At 34.3% G+C, this 17,909-nt stretch overlaps 1 protein-coding gene and 1 long non-coding RNA gene across 2 annotated transcripts; one reads left to right on the top strand and one right to left on the bottom strand.

The window, feature by feature from the left end:
- Positions 1–4,085: 4,085 nt before the first annotated feature.
- Positions 4,086–5,798, bottom strand: LOC148572187 (uncharacterized). The gene has a single exon (XM_088509989.1). The coding sequence runs from the start codon at positions 5,796–5,798 to the stop codon at positions 4,086–4,088; it is 1,713 nt and encodes a 570-aa protein (XP_088366115.1).
- A 3,108-nt stretch (positions 5,799–8,906) lies between these two features.
- LOC148572186 (uncharacterized) lies at positions 8,907–10,401 on the top strand. The gene is made up of 3 exons (XR_015907723.1): positions 8,907–9,027; positions 9,128–9,229; positions 9,551–10,401. It is a non-coding gene; the product is annotated as an uncharacterized LOC148572186 (long non-coding RNA).
- Positions 10,402–17,909: the final 7,508 nt, after the last annotated feature.

Genomic DNA, 17,909 nt, shown 5'->3' with positions numbered 1-17,909 from the left:
TGTGAAATTCATAGAAGGCACATGAGTGGAAGCGAGAAGGATCAAAATGTGAATGAGTTTTGTGGAATTTGTTTTTGAACTCTAGAGATTCCAGATTGGGGGGTTCGCTTGTGTCATGCAGAGTAAAGGTTTTCTATTTCTTGTGAGAGCTTTTTGCATGAGGGGTAGATCTTTTTGGTGGTGATGGAGGTGGAGTAGTCTGTGATTCTTCTTCATCTTCTTCAACATTTGGTTGCTTGTTCTTCCCTGTCTTGCCTCTCCCTGAGGTTTTCTGAGCAATAACCTTTCGGCGCATGGTTTCGGTTTTCTTGGAGGGAGGTGACTGAGTAGAGGATGAGGTAGAATGGAGATGGATATGTGTATGGGTTGGAGGTGATGAGAAAGGTGGGTTTTTTGGAATGGGGGTTCGGCTACTTCGCCTAACAGCGGTTTTCTTTTTCATGGTGGATGAATGATGGGTTGAATATGAAGGGGTGAGGGCCGAATGAGAGGAGGACGAAAGGAGGTTAGAGGTGCAATAAATGAGGATTGGAGAGAGATGATGGGAGGTTAATGACCATAATGGCACGGTTATTATCCAAATGGGAGTTTCAAAAAGTGATAAAGAGGGAGTTTTTCCTTGAATCAAGGGATTTAGTTGGAAGGAAAAGATATGATTTGACAACATGTATCTTCCAACTAGATTTGAAAAGACAATCTAAAAGATTTTGTGATTTTATTTTTCAAGGAAGGAATAACTAACTAAACTGCCATGGTGGGGTCAGAATTTATTAGGTGGGGCCCAGGAGAATTTAAATCTGTGTTGCCTCCCCCTGAACAGAGCTCCTCCATCAAGCTTGCGTTTTTATCTCGTCCAAACCTACGAGACAAAACTGAACAGAGTTAAAAAATTCACAAATTTTCAATGAAACTTAAATCAAACATTCCCAAACTTTTTCTCAAGGTACAGAATCTGTCTTCACAGAGTGGTTTTGTAAAAATATCAGCAATTTGGTCTTCAGATTTTACAAATTGAATATCAATAGTTCCCTTTTGCACATGTTCTCTAATGAAATGATATTTAATTTCAATGTGCTTTGTTCTAGAGTGCAGAACAGGATTTTTTGAGATGTTTATAGCACTCATATTGTCACAAAATAAGGGTATACTATTGATTTTTAATTTGTAATCTTCTAATTGTGTTTTTAACCAAATTAGTTGAGTGCAACATGCAGATGCGGAAATGTATTCCGCTTCAGTTGTGGATAAGGCCACTGTGGCTTGTTTCTTGCTTGACCACATATTGAGTGAGCTTCCAAGGAAGCAACACATGCCGGACGTGCTTCTTCTATCCACTCTATCTCCCGCATAATCTGCATCACAAAACCCTACTGCACAAAATTCATCAGATTTAGGATACCACAAGCCATAATCACAAGTTCCCTTAATGTATCTAATGATGCGTTTAACAGCCGTAAGATGGGATTCTTTTGGGTGAGATTGAAATCTTGAACATACACCCACACTTTGAACAATATCCGGTCTAGAGGAGGTAAGGTACATGAGTGAACCTATCATTCCTCTATACCTTGTTTCATCCACATCTTGACCATCATCATCCTTTTCAAGTTTTGTGTTGGGATGCATTGGTGTACCCATTGCTTTGGAATTTTCTAGGCCAAACTTTTTGATAAGTTCTTTTGCATATTTTCCTTGGTAAATAAAAGTACCACTAGGAGTTTGTTTAATTTGGAGGCCAAGAAAGAAAGTAAGCTCTCCCATTAAACTCATTTCAAACTCACTAGTCATGAGTTTTCCAAACTCTTCACACAAGGAAATGTTGGCCGATCCAAATACAATGTCATCAACATAAACTTGAACAAGAAGTATGTCATCATTAGATGCTTTGATAAATAAAGTAGTGTCGGTGGTACCCCTTTGAAATTGATTTTCCAACAAGAAGGCACTAAGCCTTTCATACCAAGCTCTTGGAGCTTGTCTAAGACCATAAAGAGCCTTAGTTAATTTGAAAACATGATTTTGAAACTCTTTTTGTTCAAAACCGGGGGGTTGAGCCACATACACTTCTCTATCAATAAAGCCATTAAGGAAAGCACACTTAACATCCATTTGAAACATTTTGAAACCTTTATGGGCGGCATAGGCAAGAAGCAATCTAATTGCTTCCATTCTAGCTACCGGAGCAAAAGACTCATCAAAATCTATACCCTCTTCTTGATCGTAACCTTGGGCCACTAATCTAGCCTTGTTCCGAACAACTTGTCCATCCTCACCAAGTTTATTTTTAAATACCCACTTAGTACCGGTAACTTTCTTACCATCCGGATGAGGTACTAGTGTCCAAACCTCATTCTTGTCAAATTGAGCAAGCTCTTCTTGCATTGCTTTAACCCAAGATGGATCCTCAAGAGCTTCTTTGACATTGTTGGGCTCTATTTGTGACAAGAGAGCAAGATTGCTAGGTTCGGCTTGCCTTTTGGTGGATGATCTTGTTGTTACACCATGAGAGGGATCACCAATGATGAAATCATGAGGATAACCCCTCATAGATTTCCATTCTCTAGGCTTTCGGATGGGTGTAGTACTTTGATGATCTTCTGGTGGTCTCACTGTTTCAGTTGCTCGTGCCTGTTCAGGAGACAAAATGGAAATGTCTCCTCCAATCTGACGAGACAAAACCGGGCTTACAGATTCTTCACTTTGAACAGATTTGGGGTTTTCTTTACTTGTTCCAGCCTCTTCACAATCTGAATCAATATCCTTCACAATACTGGGAATTAAGTTAGAATCACAAAAAGTAACATGTATGGATTCCTCTATTGTCCTATGCTCCTTGAGATAAACTCTATAGGCCTTGCTTGTGGTGGAGTATCCAACAAACATTCCTTCATAGGATTTTGGATCAAACTTTCCAAGATTTTCTTTATTATTAAGCACAAAACATTTGCATCCAAAAACATGAAAATACTTAAGATTTGGAGGGGTTCCTTTCCATAGCTCATAAGGTGTTTTCTTTAACCCTTTTCTAATGATTGTTCTATTCAAAATATAACATGCTGTGTTCACAGCTTCAGCCCATAAGAATTTAGGAATTTCACTTTCACATAACATAGCCCTAGTCATTTCTTGAAGGCTTCTATTCCTTCTTTCAACCACCCCATTTTGTTGGGGGGTTCTAGGACATGAAAAATTATGAGAAATCCCTAAGTCATCACAGAATTTTTCAAAATCTTGATTTTCAAATTCTCTTCCATGATCACTTCTTAAATGGGCAATTTTCAAATCCTTTTCATTTTGAATTTTCTTACAAAGGGTGGAAAAAGCATGAAAGGCATCATTCTTATGAGCAAGGAAAAGTACCCAACCAAATCTAGAGTAATCATCTACCACCACAAGACCATAATGTTTACCTCCTAAACTTTGAGTTCTAGTAGGACCAAAAAGATCAATATGTAACATTTCCAATGGCCTTTTGGTTGAGATTCCATCTTTTGATTTAAAAGAGGATTTTACTTGTTTGCCTAATTGACAAGCGTCACAAGTAAGATCCTTATCAAACTTGATGTTTGGGATTCCTCTAACCAAATTTCTTTTGACTAGCTTAGAAATTTGATACATGCTAGCATGTCCCAACTTTCTATGCCAAAGCCATTTTTCAGATTCAAAAGATGTGAAGCATGTTACATTTTGTTCCTTTAAATCCTCAAGAGTTAATCCATACACATTGTTGCATCTTTTAGCTTCAAGAAGAACATTCCCAGTTTTTTCACACACAACTAAACAAACAGATTTCTTAAAAATAACTTCAAAACCCAAATCACAAAGTTGACTAACACTAAGCAAATTATGTTTCAAGCCATGTACAAGGAGAACATCATTTATACAAGAAGAAAAGTTTTTACCAACTTTTCCAACAGCCACAATTTTTCCTTTTGCATCATCACCGAAAGTGACAAGTCCTCCATCATAGTCATCAAGCTTTATGAAGAAGGTTGCCTTTCCGGTCATATGCCTAGAGCATCCGCTGTCCATATACCACACATTTTCCTTCCTTTTGGATGCTAGGCACACCTACAAAACAATGCTTAAGTAACCTTAGGTATCCAAATCTTTTTGGATCCTTTTACGTTAAACCATCTTCTATGTCCTAAGCCATTGTAATCAAAAACAATTTTATAAACTTTGTCACCAACCATTCTTTCACCGAAAAAGCATTGAATGGGAAAGTGTCCATTCCGATTGCATAGTCTACAAAACCTTGGAGTTGCCTTTTTGTTAAAGTAGGTGGGATCTTGAAATCTTGTGTCATTAGAAGATGAAGCAATATTTTCAAAATGTGAATTTTCAGATTTATGAAACCCCAACCCAGCCTTATCATAAAGAGGTTTTTGACTAGCCAAGATGTGATTTAAACTTTCAGAACTTTGTGTAAATTTGGCCAAGTCTTCCTCAAGTCTTTTAACCTTTTTAAGCAACTCTTCATTTTGTTTAAAACAGTCTACATATGCAAGAACACAATGGTTACTTTCACAGCTCCTAACTTGGGCTCTTAACTGCTTATTTTCTTCAACAAGATCACAAGCAGTTTCGGCCTCTCTCACCTTTTCTTTTAGAAAACTGTTTTCGGCCTTAAGAATGGTAATTTGCTGTTCAAGTTCTTGATTTTCCAGCAGAAAACATCTTATTTTTTCAGAAAGGTGGTCTATCATAAGATGGAGATCTTCAGTGTTAGGGTTATGAAAGACTACCTGATCTATGTGGTCTGCCATGAGACATGTTTGTGACTTGGTCTCGGTTTCTTCATCATCATCATCAGAATCATTCTCCAAGTCTTCCCATGTGGCCATCAGTCCTTTCTTCTTTCCTCTTTTTGGCTTTTCCTCCTTCTTCAGCTTGGGACAATCAGATTTGAAATGCCCCATTTCCTTGCAATTGTAGCAAGTTACCTTGCTGAGGTCTTTCTTCACTTTCCTTGTGCTGCTGCCTTTGCCTCTGAGCTTAGCCATTTTCCTGAATTTTTTTGCAAATAAAACAAACTCATTTTCAGAAGAGTTATCACTGGATTCATCATCCAGGGGGTTAGTCACAGAAGAAAATGCAATTCCTTTCTTTTTTGTATCTTTTTTCAAATAGGTATTTTCAAAAGCAAGAAGATTTCCTCTCAAATCATCAAGTGTTATGGAGTCTAGGCTACTACTCTCAGAAATAATTAAAGCTTTAGTCTCCCACTCTTTTGTGAGACATCTCAACACTCTTCTCACTAGCACAGAATCAGAATGTGTAATTCCCAGAGCATCTAAGCCAACAATGATAGCATTGAAACGTTCAAAGAGTTCATCAATGGACTCTCCTTCCTTCATTGCAAACGTTTCATATTCTCTGTTTAGCATATCTGCCCGAGTCTTCTTGACAATGGTGGTTCCTTCATGGGTGATTTGCAATTTGTCCCAGATTTCCTTTGCCGTTGTGCATCTTGATACCCGTCGGTACTCCTCAAAGCTGATAGCACAATTGAGTAGATTTATTGCCTTGGCATTTAACTCCACCTTCTTCCTATCTTCCTCGGTCCATCTTGCTTCTGGTTTGAGAGAAACAACTCCTTCTGCACTTGTGGTAGTTGGATATTTAGGCCCTTCGAGTATAATCTTCCAAAGTCTGTAGTCCACTGCTTGTATGAATATTTTCATCCTCTCCTTCCAATAGGTATAATTTTTCCCATTGAAAAGAGGGGGTCTGTTGCTTGATTGTCCTTCAGTTAGATTATAAGACACCACATTTGCGCCACTGTTTTCTGCCATGAGGATCTTTACTCCAAGCTGCAAAGCTTGATCTCTTTGAGACCAAGCTCTGATACCAATTGATGGTTTCAGTGGCTAAGAGAAGGGGGGGTTGAATCTTAGCCCCTTTTTTGCTTCCTAACACTTGCTGGATTCAGAGGAGACTTTTATGTTTTTAGCTCGTCCCTAGCCACGAGACATTTTCATTTTGTCTCGTCACTTAGCACGAGACATTTTTGGTTTTTGCTCCTGTGCAGTAGAAAACAGAAATGGAGTAGGAGAGGAAGAAAATTACACCAAGATATATCCTGGTTCGGCTGCTAAGTGCAGTGCAGCCTACATCCAGTCTCCATCACAACAATGATGGAATTTCACTATAATCAAACAGATTACAACTTGTAAAGTGCTAACCCAACTTACAAGGGGATTCCCACAGAATCATGAAACACAACATAGATGAACAAAGGAACTCTAAGACATCTATGGCTTTTTCTTTTAATTTTGCACTCTCTGCCTTTTTCCGCTCTATGGCTTTTTCATTACAAACCTCACTGTTTGCCTTTTACCATGAGACTCAAGACATGACAAAATTAAACAGAAAAATACTAAACAGAATACATTGAAGGAGAAGAGAAAACTGTTAGCTCAGGTAACTCTGAGAACTCTGTGCCTTGCCCTCTCAATTTTTCTCCTTGCTTCAAACAGTGGCTGTCCACCCTTAATATAGAAGAGGGGAGCCTCCACTTATTGAAGCCAAAACCGAACCAACTTCTTCCTCCTTCAACAAAACCGGTTCGGCCACATAGAGAGAGAAGAGATAACCATGCAATAACCAACATGCAATTACCTCTAGTCCTTTCTTGATCATCACCCTTCATCAATCCGAGGTCTCCATCCTTGGCTTGCTCTCCAAGATGAAATTCTGGCCCTTGATGCTTCATGATGATGATGACTTCATCTGCTTCAATCTCTGCCTTCAACCATCACTTCGCCACTCTAGCTACTTCCTGTGGTGGTTGAGCAGAATCGAAGACAAGCCATGCTTCAAGAATCTCCTCCAGCTGGCCGAATCTTCTTCTTCCATTTTGAGCATGAAAGACTCAAGATAACCTCACCAAATCTAACCACATTTGGTGAATATCTTAGCCACAGCTCATTTTTATTTTAGTATGTTTTCTTGCCATCATTGTGATGGTCTTTAGGCTTGCTTTCTCTTCATCTCGGTAGCTTACTTTTGCTTCCATGGCTGCCAATATTTCCTGAGTAATGACCGAAGAGAGAAAGAGTTGTGAGAGAGAAGAAAGAGAATATGGACATTAACTAAAGTGGTTTGATAAAGCAAGGTAAATGTTTACTTCCCTTTATTGAGTAACGTGTAGCTTCAATAATGTCCATCAAATCAAAGTCACTCATGTTCTCTCTCATAGTTCCCATGCAATACATTGCAATTAAATGAATTTTGAAATCCATCTAATGTTTGAATCTTTGGATCCGTTGAAAGCAATTTTGCTTTCTTCCTTCTTTGGTTTCGGATCATGCATGAGGAACTCTTATAACATATGGGCTTGATTGCAACAATATTTGATCTTGGCCCATTAATAACATTTGCTTTCCTGATAAAACTTGGAGCATGCATAAAACAAATGGAAAGCATGTAACACACTTGGGCTTGGAGCAATCAAAATTATTTGGCCCAAGTAACATTAAATCAGCCACATTCATTTTTTGTTATTAAAACTAAGGCTGAGTGAAATTTTGGGCTAGCACAATAAATTTGTTTTCGGCCCAATATTAATCCTGCACAACAAAATTATTTTAATTAACACATTAACCAAGATTAGCTTAATAATTTTGCTGTTAATAATGTTTGATCATCATCAATTTAGTTTAGAGTTTTCCAAACTCATCAATTTCAATTTTATTGCCAAACGATAGGTTAGATGCAGGGAATGTTTTGGTATTCTGATTCAAAACTTACCGTATGTTCTAGTTCCTTTGTTCGGTTGGGTGGCTGACTGGCTCTGCGTATAGTGTTACATGAAGAGGTAGAGAACATAATGGATAAATTTTTGCATTTATGATTAAGTGAACTCACTTCATAAAAATTTCTTGTATGCTTGGAAGTAGAGAATTGTAAGTAAATGGTCAAATTAGTCTCCGAAGGATCACTCATTTTCCAAATTAGTTCCAAAAATATTTTTTATTAATCAAATTCGTCCTTCGAAGATTTTAAGTTAGTCATTTTAGTCCTTACGTCACTTCCGTTGCTAACAGCGTCAAAGTTTGTAGATGTGACAAGTTAAGTGACATCACTATACACACCTAGTAGTTCTAATTGGCTACTAACATGGTAAGTTTATGAAATTAGGTCCAATAAACTCCAAATTGAGGGATTCCAATGCCTCAAGTTCTCCCCTCAATTAGGTTTTGATTTGATCTAATTTCATAAGCTTTTCATGTTAATAGTCAATTAAGACTCCTATGTCTGTGTTGTAGTATTATTTAACGTGCCACATTAACAAATTTTGACGTGGAATAAAAGAAATAATAAAAGGACTAACGCGATTAATTTAAAATATTTGAAGGATGAATTTGATTAAAAAAAATTTTCGGGGACCAATTTGGAGAACGAGTAATCTTTCAAGGACGAATTGGACCATTTACCCAGATAATTGTTTTAATGCTACAGCAATGGACATTGTAAATTTTTTTGCCAAATAAATCTTCAATGTTAATAATGTTTGGTTTTGTTGCCCTTTTTTTCCTTCTAATTATTTCAACCTGTGTCTATCTGACTTCAAACCATTTTTCTTTTCTATTGAAATGTTTTCAGTTTTCAAATCGCAGTTTTTGTGGCACTTATAATATTGTGTGTCAGAAATGTTTGGAGACAATTTAGAATAACCTGGAGAAGTTGCTTCATACTTCTCATTTCTGAAGCAGTAAACATGATATTGGAGTAGCAATGTAGCATTGCCACTTTCTAGCCCATATACAACCTGATTATCTTAGTTATCCTAGAAGCATATTTGCATCTCTGTATTTTCTATACTAAATATAAACTTTTACATTGTATTTTGAGTTCAAAATAGCTATGGGTAGCTCACCTTGCCAATGCAGTGATGTTAACTAACTTTGATTGAACAATTATCGAAGAAGGTGATAGATATGAGGTAATCGCAGAGGATCGCTTGTCAAGGTGTACTTAATGATGCTTGGAATTACGTTTTACTGTCCGGAAGAGTGGAAGGTAAATCTTTTGAGTTAATCTATACCCTATAGTGTTTTCCCTTAAAGGAGGAAGTGAAATTGAAGATACTATTGCAATTTGCGGCTATTGACTTCTGCAGGGCCTGGAATATCTTCTGCCTAATCCTGGGCTCTAGAAATCTGAATTAGCAAAGAAGAGGCCACAGTACAAACACTTAAAAGACAACTTTCTCTTGAATCCTGTAAGTTAGTTTCTGTGGGAGCTCTGGTGTTTTCATTGTATCGCTGCATTTGTGTTCTTTCTTTAAAAATTATTCTTTAAAATGCGAGCAAGGGGTACTGTTCTGAGGGCTGAAAAGATGCATTATTTCTCATTATATTGATGTTGATAACCGTCAATGTCAGACTAAGGCTGGAATTGAGTTACATTACATTGATAAGGTGTATGTGAGTCTGTGGCAAAGTTCAATATTTTGCTGAATTAGTATTTTTCAAAATTTTTATTCTTATTTTTTTGCTTTATCTGTTTGGCTCATTTAATGTTTCTGAGGTTATATAATCAGGAATCACAAGGACAATGTACAACTCAACAGTTCTGACACTGATGATGCCATTTGAGTGTAGAACCTTACTCTAGATCAGAAATACTAGTGGGGAGAATTCATTGTGTCTTGGGGAGACCAATGCAAGGAATGATTTCTTCCAAGTAAATTGCACATTTCTCTTCTATATGTTGATTTGTGGGGAAATCAATAGATACCTTATTTAGCTGTTTCTTCTCTTTTTCGTTGTCCATCTTCTTTAGAATCCCGATAGAATTTTTATTTTAGTGGAGTTCATCAAAATTTGGTAAGCAAAATACTTGTTTTGTGATCTGCACAAACCCATGTAGCATCCATTCCATTAAACTTGTTTGATGACCCTCTGGTCCATGATGTTTTATCCTTATCATAAGATGCATTATCTGCTAGTACTTTGGTTTCACCTTTACTGTTGCTGCATTCTTAAGTTTCTAGCTTATTGGACTACTGATATTTCTCATGTGTGCTTTAATAGAAGGGGCAACCTGGGTTGGGACTTGGATTAGGGAGAGCAAGTCAAGATTTCAGGATGTCGTCTTTTGTTGCTTACTGAGGGGAATGTAGATCAGAAATGTTAACAGATGCAATATACATTTCCTTTTACATAAATTGGAATATGAAAAATATGTGATTTACTTTATATATAATAATCATGTGAATAGATAGCATTGGAGGATTTAAACTCATTTTGCTGTCAGATACTATTCTGCTATACGTTTTGGTCACAAAGGGGTTGGTACTTGGAATTGGAAGAAATGGGGTAGTCTAAGGCAATATAGTGAGGACATTGTCTAGTCCTCGGTTGTATTACTAAATTAACAAATAGTGTTGCTCATTGCATAAAGGATAAGGATAGAGAGGTGTTGACTCAAGAGGAGAAGATTAATGGAAGGTGGAAGAGTTATTTCTACGAGTTATTTAATGAGAGACAGAAGACTCTTCCGAATTTTGGTCGGTTATGCACAAGGGAAGAAGATCAAAACTTTGACTACTATCGGAAGATCCGAAACTTCGAGGTAAAAGAGGCTCTAAAGCAGATGAAAAATGACAGGGCAGTAGGACATGATAATATCCCGATTGAGGTTTGGAAGGGTCTTGGAGAAAAAGGCATCAACTGGTTAACCAAGCTTTTTAATGAGATTTTAAGATCAAAGAAGATGCCTGATGAGTGGAGAAAGAACACCTTGGTACCTATCTACAAGAATAAGGAGGATATACAAAGTTGCGAAAACTATAGAGGGATCAAGCTTATGAGTCATACCATGAAGTTATGAGAAAGGGTGATAGAACGGAGGTTGAGAAAAGAGACACAAGTAACAGAGAACCAATTTGGATTTATGCCAGACAGATCTACCACTGAAGCGATATACTTTTTAAGAAGGATGATTGAGAGGTATCGTAGTAATAAAATGGATCTACATATGGTGTTTATTGATTTGGAAAAAGCGTATGATAGAGTACCAAGAGAGGTCTTATGGAAGGTTTTAGAAAAGAGGAGAGTAAGGATCGCATATATTGGTGCAATTAAAGACATGTATGATGGGGTCACAACTAGTGTGAAGACTCAAGGTGGTGTGACAGAGAAATTTTCTATTGGTATAGGATTACACCAGAGATTATCCTTAAGTCCATACATTTTCACATTAGTCTTGGAAGTACTCACAGAGCACATCCAAGAGCCCGTGCCATGGTGCATGCTTTTTGCCGATGATATCGTCCTTATGAGAGAGTAAAGGGAAGACCTAAATAAGAAGTTGGAGTTATGGAGAGAAGCTCTAAAAGTGTATAGTTTGCGCATAAGCCGTAGCAAGACGGAATATATGAAATGTAAGTTCAGTCTGAGAAGGAAAAATCCTAATATAGAGGTGAAGATTGGAGAAAACAGCCTACGAAAAGTTAAAAGTTTTAAGTATCTTGGGTGCATCATACAGGATAATGGAGAGATTGAACAGGATGTAAATCATAGGATCCAAGCAGGTTGGTCAAAATGACGGAGTGCATCTAGTTTTATATGCGACAAAAAAGTGCCTTTAAAACTTAAAGGTAAATTCTATCGCACCGCTATAAGACTGGCTATGCTTTATGGTACGGAGTGTTGGGCGGCTAAAGGGGAGCACGAACATAAGCTGAGTGTGGCAGAGATGAAGATGTTGAGATGGATAAGTGGTCATATGCGATTGGATAAAATAAGGAACGAAGATATAAGGGAGAGAGTTGGAGTAGCACCCATTGTGAAAAAGATGGTTGAATCGCGTCTCAGGTGATTTGGACATGTGAGAAGAAGATCGATAGAACATCCAGTCAGGAGGGTGGATGAGATGGAAGATGGACAAGAGGCGAAAGGCAGAGGAAGACCTAAAAAGACCGTCCATGAGGTGGTCAAACGAGATCTATATGTAAACAGTCTCTCTGTAGACATGATACATGACAGAGCATAATGGCGTCATTTGATTCATGTAGCCGAACCCACTTAGTGGGACAAGACTTTGTTGTTGTTGTTGTTGTTGTTGTTAGTGTTGCTCATTGCTTCATTCTTTTAGTGATTTTCTATATGTTAATATTTGTTACTTGTCCATTATTTTCTGCTCTTTTTATTTTATTTTTTTCCCCTACTGGTTTATATATCTCTGCTTGTAAAGTAGCAATGCGTTTAGTTATTACTTATTACACTTCATTGAGTGCACACTACTATTGAAGTATTAGTCAGTTTTTCAGAAATGTCTAATTTGTTTTTTGCTGGTTCTAATTGCCGGGTCAATCTCCAATTAGGTGGATTACTGTGTTGACTCAAGAATTTAACTTTGCTAACAGTCGTCACATTTGGGACACTCTTCTAAGTGATCTAGAAGGTCCACACAGGTATAATTTTGTATGTTATTTATCTTGTAGTACTATATTGCCATTTAGCCATATGATCTGTTGCCACCTCTTTGATGAATATGACTGATATAAATGGAAAGAGCCATAAGATTAGATTTCAGTCCAACTTGCCAAACTAATTAAAGATAAAAATAAGAGAAAAGCCCAAAGTCATACACGCTGAATAATGGGAGTGAGTAATGCGTTGGAATATATAGGTAATGTTGCATTATTGTTGAGAACTTGGATTTCGGGAAAAGATCCTCTAAAGTGAAGAATTTGGTAGTATGAAAGTGTAGTCATTATTGAATTTGTAACTTTCATCATTTGAGTCTTACTCTTTGCTTCAAGAGTCATTAGAGTATAACTTCTTACTTTACTAACTTCCTCACTTCAGAGGAGTGACCCTTGAATTTGAATAATCAATCATCAGCTTTGCCATATAGTACTTATTTTATGCCACAAATATCATAAGCCCTTAGACAAGTGTAATATGTTCCCAGAATTGGAACCACTGATATCAAACTCAACAAACATTGATATGTTTCATAGCAGACGGGAGTGAGAATCCAAGATGGTTGGTACCGAATCATTTAATGGGCATGCACTGTTTTCATATGGGACCATCACCACATATTTGGAAAATAGGGTTGGCTTATATCCATTTATCACTCCATTTTTAATGTCTTTATCAGAAATAAAATTGAATAAATTAGCACTCATCACCATCATATATATGTACTTGCAGTCTTCATATTTAAGTTGAAAGGTTATACTATGATCGATCAAGCCCTCTTCTATCTCTAAAGATTGCTTGCTTGGAATCGGATCCATGAGCTATCTGCACCATATTTTATATATATCTTCATCCTCTCTTAAATATGAATTTCATATATGCTTTATGTCCTAGATTGATATCCTTAATTAATTTTAACTATTTGTGTGTTAGAACCGTTACATTAAGAATATTATTAGCATTATTACTTTAATAGTTTAATGTAGGATTTAATTAGTTCCAATAAAAGTATGCGTGAAGCTAGTTATTTGTGTGATTTTGATCATTTAAGAACAATTGACAATAATGTTATATATGTTAAATTTGTTGAAACTAAGCGTGAGAGATTTGATTTGGAAAAGCTTTCAAATCATTGCTGGAATGGAAGATACATACTTTCACCATCACCAAAATGATACTTCTCGTCCTTTCCTAAATTCTAAATTGTATTATAACATTTTATATATGTAACCAAACTTTGAATTCCTTGGTGTTAAATCAACTTTGATAGCGAAGTGAAGAGATAAAGTAACTTGTAAGCACAAAAACATAAGTTAAATTAAATTGTTTAGCATCAAGAAGCACCGACCCAACACATTTATGTCGCCTAAATTGCACACGTCTTGTGTTTGGAAAGCATGATAATGTCTATATGTATGTACGCTGTAATTTTCCACGGTAATATTGTTTATACACCCATTTGGCTGTATTTGATGAATTCATGTGGTTGGGACCCTCTCATGGGCCATGAACCGGAACCCTACCTGTCCAAACGAAGCAAACAATAATTTGGCAGAAGGTTGAAGAGTAGGTCAGATAGTAGAAAATGCAATAGAAAAAAATTCGACTCGGGGCATTTTCTCTTTTAGGGTATGAAGTAAAAAACGAAGATAGAAAATAAAAACAGGATTAATGGATAATGATGTTGTTACTTTTATTTTTGATACTGATATTTTATATATGATTTTTTTGTATTATATGTTTGCATGATTGTAATAAAAAAATTGACAATATATTTTTTAATATGTTAAGATGTTAGGTTGTGCTAGTAAGTTCGGATTCTTTTTATTTTTTAAAAGAGAGCGACTTGAAATGAAAAATAGACTGAGTTTAACATTTGGCAAGTCTTTTGGTGTTTATTTTTTCAAAATCAAAACTTATAAAAGCGCGTTAGTGGCTAATGGCCAAAGCCCTAATGCTATGCTTTGTGCCTCAACATTTATCTTTTTTTTTTTTCAAACAACATTACTTAAGTAGAGTAAGTTTTAGGATCTTCTCAATCTATATGGTACATAACTCTTATAGGACACTTATTTTAAAATTACACTAGGCAAAGCAGAGATAAAGAAGCTGCTGATATAGGACTAAGGAAATCATTGCAGAAATTCCAAAGGAAAAAAAAAAAAAAAGGAAAAGTCAGTGGAGAATTTTCTCTTTTATGTGCAATGAAAGGGCATATTTCAATAAAGAAAGACATGTGGGGAGGGTCCTTATTAAGGAAGGCACATGGGGGATTCTTCATGTCAAGGTGAAGGAAGCCTTCCTAAGCATTATTCATCCTACATCGATGTTGATGGAACTTTCATAAAGCACAACCAAAACAAAATATACCATCTCATATTTTTTAAAGTTATGACCCAACCTGTCTTCTTGCTATGCCTTCAATACTTGATACCTAATCAATTAGCTGACTTCAAATATAAAAAATACTATCAGAGGAAAACAAAAATGAAGTGTTAATATATATAATTGAAGACTTTTAATTTTCTCCTTTCTAAAAGAAATAGTGGATGAGAATTGAGTTTTAAGTATTATAATAACAAATATTATTTGGACATCTTACATCTAGTCCTTAGCTTAAATGCTTTTGAAGGCTTCTCAATGTGCATATTGATTCATGATCATGATGAAGTTCCTTGTTCCTTTAAATATACTCCAATCTTTTTAAGAGTGTCTTGCTTGGAAGCACTGTTAGCGAGGGCCCTTCATGCTTAAACAATATCTCCCTTTGTCTCGTTACCCTAACTTTTTAAGAGAATGGACTTCTCCATATGACACTGAAAAAGAATAAAAATAATAATATTAATAAAATTGAAAACAAAAATAAAATCAAACGGTACATCATATTTAATTAATTAATACATGGTGGCTTTTCATATGGGCAATTCTTTTCAATATTTATACCAAATAAGATGTAATATAGAAACGACTAAAACAAGCACACATGGACATAGACATATTCAAACAGGATCAAATATTAAACTAGCTAAATTTCACTTCACATATGCGTGACAATAATATATATTAGGTAGTAGTGGCTTATTCATATTCAAAGACATAATCTATGAAAAGAAAGGTAGGGTAGAGTAGGGTTGGAGACTTGGGGTGGAGGTTGCTAACTTGTTATGCATGAGGATCAGATGGATTTTTATTAGACACATCACTCCAGCTTTAATAATTGGTTTAGATGGAAAACAACTGTAAGGTGTGGAATTATGGGAGAATTTCTTTCTTTTCTTTTTCTAAAAGCACTTTTGCTTAGTTAGTAACAACCTTGCAATTAAACAATTAATAATACTTCATACTTTTTTTTCTTTTTTCCGAAATAACATTTAGCAGCATGCCAACGTCAATGAGACAAATGTTTATAAACAGATTATTTATGCACTAACAAAATGTTGATAAACTTCACAATTTGAAATCTTATTTACCTTGTAGTACTATTTTGCCATTTAGCCATATGATCTATTGCCACCTCTTCGATGAATATGATTATGTTATAAATGGAAAGTGCCATAAAATTAAATTTCAGTTCAACTTGCCAAACTAATTAATCCAGGTCAATTTTTAGAACACTAATAATAATTAAAGGCAAAAATAATAAAAAATCGCAAAGTCATCCGTGTTAAATAATGGGAGTAAACTAATGCTTTGGAATTTGCAGATAATGTATTTTATAAACGATATAAAATTAAAATTTAATTTTAATACATCAGTATAAAATAATTATATATATTTAATTATATAATATAATCTCAATAAAAATAACTATTTATTATATTGGTCACGTAAATAATTATAAAAAAAAAATAAATGTCATTAGACTATTATATACTGTGAAGATCTCAAACTTAAACTCATAAAATCAATATATGATAAACCTTGTAATGTATTTTATAAACAATATAAAATATAACCTAATTTTAATATTTTATCTGCATTAACATAAGAATAAATAGATTTTTTATTTAAATAAAATAAATTATCAATATTATCTGATTCTCCTAAACTAATTTTTAAAAGGGTAAAAAACCTTAATAAGTCAAGTCAAGAATCATGTAACGTAAATACGCCAAAGCGAAAATCGTTTCAGGCCAAATCATATTTTTATATAATTCGAACCATGCTGGTTCGAATTCTATTTCTACATAATTCGAACCAGCTTGGTTCGAATTACACACAAACACATGCACACACTAATTCGAACCAGCTTGGTTCGAATTACACACAGTAATTCATGGTATAATTCGAATTATGCTGTTAAAAAATTAATAATTTATTTAAAAAAATTTATTAAAAAAATTAATAATTTAAAAATTAAAAAAAATATATTTTTATTTCATACGTTAAAAAAAGCTAACAAAATATTTAATTATGAGACTTCTTTAAAATATTAATGAGCTATCAATTCGAATTCCATACAATACTTTTCTGTCCATTTTTAATAGTTCATGAATATTTTTTAATAAATTTTTTAAATAAATTTTTAATAAATTTTTAAAAAATATTCATGAGCTATCAACAATGGGCAGAAGAGTATTGTATAGAATTCGAATTGCTCACCATATCATTTGAATCAGAGTAATTCGAACTTCCCTATGCGTAATTCGAATCATGTAATATCTCACCATATAATTTAAATAATTTTATTAAAAAATTATCATGAATATTTTTTAATAAATTTATTTAAATTATACCACAAAAAAATATTTTATTCTATGCAAAATAATTTTAAAAATGGCTTAAAAGATGTTAAAAGTACTATAAAAATTTGTAATGTCCTAATGACTTAGGATATTAAAGAAATACTCCACATAGTCACTAATAATTTAGAAATTAAAGAAAAAATATTTTTATCATGTATTTACCTAAATCACTAGAATATTACAAACTTTTATAGTACTCATAACATCTTTTAAGCCATTTTTTAAAATTATTTTGTATAGAATAAAATATATTTTTTAATTATTTTGTATGGAATAAAATATTTTCTTTCATTTCTAAATTATTATTGACTATGTAGAGTATTTTATTTAAAATTTGAGTACATGCATGTATTTACCTAAGTTATTATAACATTACAAATTTTTATAGTACTCATAACATTTTTTAAGCCATTTTTTAAAATTATTTTGCATAGGATAAAATATTTTTTGTACTATAATTTAAAAAAATTTATTAAAAAAATTTATTAAAAAATATTCATGAACTATTAAAAATGGACAGAAAAGTATTGTATGGAATTCGAATTGATAGCTCATTAATATTTTAAAGAAGTCTCGTAATTAAATATTTTGTTAGCTTTTTTTAACGTATGAAATAAAAATATATATTTTTTTAATTTTTAAATTATTAATTTTTTTAATAAATTTTTTAAAATAAATTATTAATTTTTTAACAGCATAATTCGAATTATACCATGAATTA

This window comes from Arachis ipaensis, chromosome B3, assembly GCF_059453495.1.
Source record: "Arachis ipaensis isolate K30076 ecotype BB chromosome B3, ASM5945349v1, whole genome shotgun sequence".
Lineage (NCBI taxonomy): Eukaryota > Viridiplantae > Streptophyta > Magnoliopsida > Fabales > Fabaceae > Arachis > Arachis ipaensis.
Note: the sequence above shows the minus strand (reverse complement) of the source record. Positions and strands in the feature narration are given on the sequence as shown.